This window comes from Contarinia nasturtii, unplaced genomic scaffold (assembly GCF_009176525.2).
Source record: "Contarinia nasturtii isolate CC-2019 unplaced genomic scaffold, AAFC_CNas_1.1 Cnas_scaffold_414, whole genome shotgun sequence".
Lineage (NCBI taxonomy): Eukaryota > Metazoa > Arthropoda > Insecta > Diptera > Cecidomyiidae > Contarinia > Contarinia nasturtii.
Window position 1 is genome coordinate 1,827,316 of NW_022197768.1, and position 10,135 is coordinate 1,837,450.

The 10,135-nt window shown below is 33.7% G+C and overlaps 2 protein-coding genes across 6 annotated transcripts in view; both read right to left on the reverse strand.

Annotated features, from left to right (window-relative positions):
- Positions 1-626: 626 nt before the first annotated feature.
- LOC116338762 lies at positions 627-3,365 on the reverse strand. Its single transcript, XM_031764216.1, has 3 exons — positions 3,129-3,365; positions 2,959-3,064; positions 627-2,893 (listed from the first exon to the last, which is right to left on the reverse strand). The coding sequence occupies exons 1-3, from the start codon at positions 3,197-3,199 to the stop codon at positions 848-850; spliced, it is 2,223 nt and encodes a 740-aa protein (XP_031620076.1). The 5' UTR covers positions 3,200-3,365; the 3' UTR covers positions 627-847.
- A 6,175-nt stretch (positions 3,366-9,540) lies between these two features.
- The window catches only part of LOC116338574 (extensin-3-like), a 2,764-nt gene continuing 2,169 nt past the window's right edge, over positions 9,541-10,135 (reverse strand). For all 5 annotated transcript variants that reach the window (XM_031763929.1, XM_031763930.1, XM_031763928.1 and 2 more), the window contains 2 exons: positions 9,917-9,997; positions 9,541-9,780 (listed from right to left, as the gene is read on the reverse strand). In XM_031763929.1, the coding sequence (XP_031619789.1) occupies positions 9,725-9,780; positions 9,917-9,997 (137 nt within the window). In that variant the 3' untranslated portion in view covers positions 9,541-9,724. The remainder of the gene's footprint in view (positions 9,781-9,916; positions 9,998-10,135) is intronic.

Sequence of the window (10,135 nt, forward strand, 5' to 3'; positions counted from 1 at the left end):
GAGATACTGAAGAGATGAACAATCTAAATAATTTGATTGACAGTACTAATAATATACGTTGTTCAAATCGGTGTCAATTTTAATTGCGCCCGCCATCTATGTGTAGATAATGAAACTCCCGTTTAAAAAGCAGTCAAGTTATTGAATTGCCGAAAAGCAAACTATTTTTTTTTTTAAATATTGATATAAACGTAGCAGATTTATAATTTGGATTGGTGTTGTGTTTTCACTTGAGGATCTGTTTATTTCACAGTTTGAGCCATTCACAAAAAAGAGTCGAAAAGAAAGAACATTCATCATTTTCGTTTTCGATCAGGTTGAAATCAGCAGTATAAAATGAATAATGATTTTATAAAATATTGTGATATAAGAAGATTATTTTTTCTTATAAATTTTAACCTTTTTTTCAAGAATTTCAAATGGTAACCGGTCTCGCATTTCCTATGTTCCTATTTTCTAATGAATTCAAATAAAAAACCGTATTCAAATCGATTTAACGAAAGTAAACGTTCTAATATGCAAATTCATAAGAATAAAACTCAATATTCAAATGATCTGAATGGCCAAATGCTCATTTGGTATTCGAATCGAATGACTTCAACCTATGCTCAATACATATACACCAATTGATGGGAAAATAAATGTAATATTTATTTGTTTAAACAAAAATGCTCAAACAGCATGTCTGTTTTTGTTCATTGCATGGGGTTGACATTGTATGTTATGAGTATTGTGCAAAAAAACAGGTAATAAATCATTGAATTATATAATTATTTAACAAACTAACTAAAAAAAAGGTATTCACTAAACGTGAATAGTTTGAATACATCATCTCTTTTGCTCTTTTTCAATGATCTGGAAACCGAATCGTATTATCATAAATGGTGGTCGATTGATCCGTTTTACTTGCGTTAAGCGTGTCGATCACAGCCGTTGTTTCGAATGGAATACTGTTTGAGCTAAAAAATGGAAAGTGATTGGCGGCGATGGTTGACGATGAATATATTGAACTTGACATTGTTGATTCGAATTGAGTTGGCACCGTTGACGTTGACGATGTCAACGATGACAATTCGGTTGATATGGTCGGTGAAATCTCATTAAAATACGGTAATGTTGAAACGATTGGATTTGGCGTTGGACCAAATATCATGTTTACAGTTTTAATATTTGAATGAAGTTTTTTTGAATCAAATGCTACCATATCGTTGTATTCGGCCGATTTATCTGAATTGTCCGTATGTTCCGATGATTGTTGTGATGAATTTGCATCGTTTACATCGAATGGATGTTGAAGTGCATTGATTTTAATTGCTGAAAATGGTGGTATATAGGTATGCCGTGATGGTCGAATTTCAATTTCACTAATTGGTTTTGTTGCATTTTCGCGTTCTAAACGCTTCCACGTTGAATGATCATGTTTCATTGAATTCAATGATGGTGTCAACAGCAATGGTGACACTGATGATGAAACCGCCGTTGATGTCGAATTATTATCGGTGTGAATTATTTCGACGTTACGTGAATGATATTTTTTTCGATCTGGATATAGATTTAAATGAACTGTTATTTGACTTGGACTGTCTTCCGTTGTCAAATCGGATATTGGCATTGACGGTGATGGTTTTGAAAGTGTTCGATAAACATTTGTATTCATGCGATTTGTTATGTAATTTCGATAAAAACCATCATTTGCGATAAATGGTTGTGTTCGATACGGTGAATATTGTTGTATTTGTGGAAATTTTAAATGACTATAGAACGAGTTTTCTTTCCCATACTGTAAATTATGATTTATCGAATGTGAATTGACCGGTTGAAATGGTCGTCGATATTGATTGTATGGTATTATCCGTGTTGGGATTGTTGCCTGTATGGATGAATCAAATGTCGTTTCCTCGGGCATCGGATACACGTCTAACATTAAACTGAATGGTTTATTTGATTTTGTTGTTGACGCTTTTTCAAAGCGACCATTTCGAATGGTGGCATCACGATTTTTATTATTTGCCGCAATAATTTGATGATAAATTATGTTCGGATCGCGACTACCATAATAATCCTCATAATAATTATTCAATGTCATTGGTGTTGTTAATGGACGTGGTTTATGGTGTGTGTATTGTTTAAATTTCATATTATTGTTAGATGCCAATAAATTGACGTCGCCTGGTTTCGATGGTTTAAATTTAGAAAATGGATCATTCTTTTGATGCACATTTTCATCATAGACTGTTGAACTATGTTGTCCACTTTCCATTGTACTCATATGATCATGTTTTTTCTTTTTTTCACGACGATAAATACCTTCCACTTTCATTCGCCGTGAAAATGGTAACGATGGTGCAACATATGTGATTTCTTCACTAAAACCTTCCGGTTCATTATGATTTAAAATATCCTGAATGCTGTTCACATTTTGTACCGGATCGATATAATCAAAATTTTCATCATTATCATCGGTTGCAATGTCATCGGAGTAAAATATCCGTTTTTGTGGTGTTGTTGTATCGAATATTGATTTTCGATACAAATCATGAACACTATTTGGTCCAATTTTATTGCGATAAACATTGCTATAGTGTCGTTTGTGATTGAATGGATGCCATGTATTTGCTGTTGGAATTATTTTTATCGATCTATCTTCAGCATCGTCATGTTCAACAAATGAAACAAGTCCGTTCTCATTGTTTGACACTTGATTTTTACCAGTCATTGGTGTCGTACTTGAGATTGTGTGTTGATACGAAGATATTTGATCGTCCGGATAAAACACAGTTGTTAATGGATTCGAATAATTTGGTTCAATTGCATCCGTTTCTGGTTTATCATCCGAAAATAACATTCGATCCGTTTCATTGTAGCTACTCATGTAAACACCAATGTAAAATATCTGCATTGAGATGAAAATAATTTATTACATCTTTTGTTTCAATTATGATATGCATTTGAACTTACTAAGAGAGCGAGAAATAATGTGGTGCCCAATGAAAAAATAATACGCAATACTAGTCGGTTTCGTCGCTCGTATTCAACTCTTTTTGGTGATGTTGCACTTTCATACCTAGAACAAATTGAAATTTATTACAAAAAGGTCACACTTGATTCCGTTGGATCAATTCTCTTACCGATATAATCCAAATTGCGATATCCAATCATTTCGATAGCTTTTCGTTGAATATGTTACATCAGAGGACATATTGTTGTTTCCTTGTACTAAATATCAAATTGGTAAATCTTGTTTTATAAATAAACAAAACACAAACACAAAAATTGTAACGGGATTCTGATGAGATTTAGAAATTGATTAAAGCGTTTGGTTGATTTGTCGTCTGATATTTTGTAAACATATTTAGGTCTTTGCACATTGCTCGACAGTCGAACACTGGCACACAATGTTTTTTTCACCAAAACCAAATCGAAAATCCAATTACATCGCGTATGAAATCGTTTAGCTCAATTTTTGCATTTACGCGAAACATTTATATATATAGAAATAAACCACACGAAATCTGTGTGTATCATTTATAACATGGATCGGCTGGTTTGTTTTCCCATTTTTGGCATGCAAACCAAATGAAATTGGTTGTAAAGAGACTGTGGATTTGTGTGTGTGTATGCTTGAAGAGATGTAAAAAGACAAACGATTGCGTTGAAATACATTTTCTAGTCATTATGCTTACAGAAGCATGAAGTCATCTAAGTACGACGGAAAAAGCACACACACACACATGTTAACATACAAAACAGCAAAAATATTAAAAGAAAAACCGAAATAAAATCTATACAAAACAATGATTTTGTATGCAGCAAAGAAAGAGAGGAGTGCGCGCTCAATTGGCAGGCATACGTAGATGGGTAGCACGAAAATTGCGCGCTTACATCCGAAAAGTGGCTGTGTTTTGTATGTTGTCATTGTTTTCGCATCGATGAATGAAACAGTATGACTTCCACTCTTGAGAGTGTGAAGAGAGTATGTTAAAAACTCCAGCTATTCTAGTTTTTTTTTATATAAATGGAATGAAACCAATCTGTGTCCAACAATATGCGCCCGAATAAAAGTGAGTTGAAGCTTATTGTTTATTGATGTATACATGCTTGAAAAAAAAAACGAAAAATTAAAGAAAGAGAAAGAGCGAGAGAGGGAGAGGGAGAGAGAGAGAGAAGATACACAATAACAACAAAGAAAACAGTAGGCACTTTACGCGATGAATTGAAATTGTGTGTAAGTGAGCATCAAGTGGAACGAATTTAAAGCGCGTCCAAAGTATTGTCTTAAGAAACGGCAATTTCAGCGTTAAATTACATATTTGGCACACAGCCTTTTATAATTAGATCACTTTAACAGAATATACTGACACATTAAAGAGACACGAGCAATGTGCGAGCGCGATTGTGCATGTCCACTCATTTAACAATTTTACATTGGCATTATTAACAACGGTACATCGGTAAAACATAAAATACAGAATAATATCATCGCTGTCGAATTGAAACCACAACAGACGAACGAAATAAAATAAAATAAAATAACATTTTGTATGAATGATTACAAGAGATTATGTCTCATCCCAACTTGATACAGCCGATGCCGTCCGATATAATTATATCTCTTTCAATCAAATTTTATTTAGTGTTAAATGACTACATTTTCAAGTTGATTTTATATTTTGTTGTTATCCATTCAACACTGCGCATAATTATCTCCAATTAGAAATGGAATCACATCGTAATCTAATACAATCATTTCGATATACAATAGCGAAGAAGAAGAAAAAGAAGAAGATGAAAGAAAAATGGGTTTTTGTATCACCAATTCATAAATGGTCCGCTTGTTGTTCGTGCACGCATTCATTCATTTCAATGTTTCAATTGTGTTTTTAGCTTTCCAAAATCACGTGAAACACTATTTATTCCACCTGATGTGAACAATCGACGAAAATTACCCGACACTTTGGCATCAAATATGTATGCGACAAGCATAAGTTTGTTCACCTTCAACTGCCTCTTTTCTGACCAATATTTCGATAGTCCGATTCTTTGACGGGTCAATGCAACACTTTTCAGTCACATTTCAGTTGAATCCACAAATTTGATATTTAATCTTAACATTTGGTTTTGTGCACGATATGTTAAGCTTATTGTGCATTTATTTGTTGTATATTGTCTATTCACACGCTATGCCGGCTGTTGATGTCCCTTTTTTTGACAAAATAAATTGCGACAACAAAGGCCAATAGTGGAATAAAAAAAAAACTTGTTTGAAAATGCAAATCATTCATCTTTAGCGGCACATAGAGATAACATATAGTTTTTGTGTTAAGACTTTACCCGAATTGAACATATTTGGTGTTGAATGTGTGCACTTCCGTGCCACCCAATTTTGATGTTTACTTTGATTTCGTTTTCGTTGATCGTAGAGATAAATGTTTATTGCAATTCGTCATTCGAAAAATACTTATTTCCACATCGTAAAGACTTTGGGTGTATACCATTTTATGAACTTTATGTGCTCAATTGGTTGTGATTTGGTGTCAAATTATAACCAGATAAAAAAACCAACAGACAAAATCGACCAGACTATGACTCCAAAAATGGTCATCGACCGACAATTGGACTACACAATATTAATCGCGATGTACAATAGAATTCGAACTTTGTTTACTCCTTGTCTATGGTATGCTATGTCTAAAGAGTGTAAGTACATTAATGATGATCATTGAAAAGTCAAATGGTCTGCAGTGAAGTATCAACAATCAAACAAACTCTGAATGAATAGACAAAAATGAAATATTGAGTCACTCAGTCTATTATCGAAGAACATTCCATTTTTTATATATTTTCATCACGTCAGCGATTTTAAAACAAAAAATACGCATTGTCTTGTTCGATTTGTAGAAAAAAAAATCTGTCAACAAAATGTCTCCAAGAGAAATATCGACGATCATATGTTTGAAAAATGAAATAGAATATAATATATTCATAGTTTATCCAGGCATGGTGATTTTTCAATGACTATGTTATCGATTTGAAAAAAGCACATTTTGCTATTCTTATATATTGCATATTAAATTAATAAATGCAATTCAATATATTATTTGCCAATTACTCAATCTCTTGCCATCTATCTTTCTCAAATTTAAATGTTATATCACCGGAATTCAGATGTCGCAGAACAATCTATTTTTTGCGGAACTTCACGTTTATTTATAATATTCAATCGTCAACTGGATTGATTTAATTAAGTTAATTTTATTTTAATACTATTGCTAACCTAATTTCAACAAAGCTTAAATGCGTTTGCTGAAGTCATTTTTTGATATTCTGGTTTCTTCCTCGATCTGCTGAAAAAAAACACAATATTTTTAATTTATTCAAATTACTGGATTCGGCAAGCGGCCGGCATCGTCGCAAAAAACAAAACATAAACACGTTATAGTGCGGTCCATCTGGTGATACTTTAATTGGTGTTTGATTAAATGATTTGAATCCGCTTGACAGGTTATACTTTTATCTAGGGGCTTTTATCTTCAAATATATACAATTTATAATGCAAATAGTGAACTATATTGCAAAATCATCTGTAATACGTCAAATAAATGCGCATAACTGTACATATTTGGTGTATATTTCGTGTATATTTCGTCTATGGCATGTTTTTTCATTCTCTTTTGTGCGGATCTTCTTCGATTCTGTGTAGCTATTCTGTGTGTTTGCTACACTGCAGTTTAAAAACCACCTTATTCACTGGTATAGGCAAGAAATTTTAATCTTATATATGATGAATAGGACGTGAATATTGTGTATAAATTTGTATGAACGACTGATGGAAGCCCCTAGACTTTTATTTGTTATTCATCACTGCTGATGGGAAAAAATTCTGTCATATACATACATATATTTTAGCAACATTGATGCAGGTGTTTAGATGTTTTTTGTTATTTATGTTGATATCTAGGTGAAGTTCATGTCGGCAAAATATGTTTATAAATAAAGAATTTGTGCGTGCCCAAGGACATCCCTCGACCGGTAAAATAATTTATTCTGGAGTGGATTAGACATTGATTTACATAATATGTTAACTTTGCTAAATTGCCACAACATCAAAACTTTCAATTCAAACTCAATGGCAAACAATTTTTTTTTTGAATATGTCCATGTTACACAAACATTTGTACGCATTTTACGCAACGTTATGTAAAAACACAAACATTTACCGAATTCGTGATGTCAAATTAAAAAAACACTAATTAGTTCGTTTTGGTTGTGAAGACCATTATTACCAGGGTAATTTTAGAAGTATCGAATTGCTCTATAAGTCGATTAATGTTGATTATTTTTTTACGAGGGTTGCTCCATAATTTTTTTTAAAAACATATATAACACAGTTGTTTTTTGTCGAAAATGGTTTTATTGTTTTTCAAAATATTCCCCGAGATGATCGATACACTTTTGCATTCGATGAAACCATTTGTCATAGCATTCGTGCCACTCCGAAACTGATATCTCCAAAACGTGTGTTTTGAACGCTTCAACTGCTTCTTCTGGTGTCGAAAATCGTTGACCACGTAGTTTTTTCTTCACGCTTGGGAACAAAAAAAAGTCATTGGGTGCCAGGTCAGGACTGTACGGTGGATGACCCATCAGTTCGATGTTTTGACCGGTCAAAAATCGAGTAGTTTGAAAAGATGTGTGAGAGCTCGCATTATCGTGATGAAGAATTATTTTGCGACGGTGGTTGTTTTTTCTTATTTCACCAAACACTTCGGGCAAACAAATGGTGGTATACCAATCAGAATTGACGGTCTTACGATCCTCTAGTGGAACGGTTGCCACATGACCACTTCTCCCGAAAAAACAGGCGACCATTCGCTTCGAAGTGCTTCTTGCTCGAACAACTTTCGTTGGGTTATCTTCATTTTGGAAGACCCATACAGTCGACTGCTGTTTCGTTTCGGGCTCATAGGCATATATCCACGATTCGTCACCAGTGACGATTTTATTAACGTCTTTTGAAGCACCACGATTGAATTTCTTGAGCATTTCTTTACACCAACTCACACGAGCCATTTTTTGTTCATCGGTCAATTTATGTGGGATCCAACGAGAGCAAATCTTTTTTACGGCTAAATGTTCATGCAAAATTGTATGTATGCTGTGGGATGAAATGCCCAAAGATGCCTCAATCTCACGGTAGGTCACATGACGATCTTCCATAATCAGTTTTCTGACAGCATCGATGTTTTGTGGCACAACAGCCGATTTTGGACGACCTGTATGAAACTCGTCTTTGAGCGAACTACGACCGCAACGGAATTCTCGGTACCAGTTATAAATTGTCTGAAGGGTTGGTGCTTCATTGCCAAAGGCCAAATGAAGTCGATCGAAACACTGTTGTTGAGATAATTTACTTCGAAAATCGTAGTAAATCATTTTACGAAAATCTTCACGTGTAAAATTCATTTTTTTGTTGAGTCGCAGTTTACCAGTCACTGTAAACAATACAAATAGCGTTCGTACGACAAAAGGTTCAGGGCACGAATACATACCAAAACATCAAACTTTACGAATATGACAATGGTTTACATCGGGCAACACTATAAGTACCATTTTAAAAAAAATTATGGAGCAACCTACGTAAACTCAAACTATTCTCAAATCTAATCAGTCGATTAATTTGGCACTCAAATCATCTAAAGTAAAAATTAACTATAATAAATTTTGATGTACGAGATAATCATAAATAATATATTTTGACAGTCGAAAAAGTTTGAAAATACCGGTCAATTTCCGGTTGTAAAAGTATATATTTTTTTATAGCTCACATAAACTAATATGGGCCAAGCTTTTGATAGATGGTTGATTGATAAAAGGATCACGCTATTGAGCGAGGAATCCCGATTGAAACGTATACGGGATAATAGCTTGTTTGAAGTCATTATGCCAGTAAATACACATCAACTAATGTACACCGATCTTATCTATGTATCTAGGAAGTTCTGCTGACTTACTATGAGTCACTCATACGCATCTTCCTCGGTATCCACATCTGCTTCGTCTTGATTTTGGTCGAAATAAATATTTTCCCTTATTTATTGCAACTTAGGGCTTTCGGTCATTGCCATCAAATCACCCGTCATAACCTCTGTGCCATCCACCAAAACTCGTGTATGACCATTATCCATGTTTCGGAGGAAAAAGAGTTGATCTTGTCCGAACAAAAATTCTCCAAGATCGCTAGAAACATTCAGATCTGAGACTTTGATATTGTTTGTTTCATTCCGTTCAAGAAATGTTATGGCAATTGATGTTATTTGCAATTGTTGAATGATTGATGAGTGACGAGCTAAGCATTATCAATGATGCTCTCGCTTATGAAGAATTTGCGTAACATATTGTCAAGACTTTCATCCTCGCGTAAATTCCTTTCTATATTTTCAATGTCTGAAAATTTATAAGCATTGATAAGCGTATTGTTGTTGAATTGGTGCTCTTCCCAAAATGATGTGTCCGAGTTCAAAATTAAAAAAAAATACAATATTTTATATTTCTATTGAATATATTTGCTTTTTATTTTTATGTTTTTGCTTATGTTTTCATTTAAGACTTTTTTCCAAATACATATCATAGTTCTGTTTTATATCTCATTCCAATTTTGTTCCTATGTCAGCTCCATTATTGAAGCAAAACCATGTTGATCTAAATCAAATTATTTAGAAATGGTTTAGTAGTTTGGGTTTCTGTAGTTGTATCCCTCTGATGCGGAGTAGCTAGCAGCAGCTGGAAATGCGAAAATGACATGTTTTTTAAATAAATAATCATAATCAATTGACGTATTTTGAATTTTCCAATGATGTCCATTGATTAGATATTGAAATCTATTTAAAGAAATCTAAGAAATAGATAGATTTTTTACCGTGATGGGCAACTGGTGCTGGGGCATGGTAGGCAGGTGCTGGAGCATGGTATTGAGGAGCAGGAGCATGGTAGGCAGGTGCTATTTTAAGAAATGGTTTGATTTAGTTTGACAAAAATGGCAAATGTTTTGATAATGATTAATAATTTGTTAGCGTTTGGAAAATTGTGCATTGTGCAATTTTAATAGGGATACCTGGTGCATGGTGGACTGGAGCAG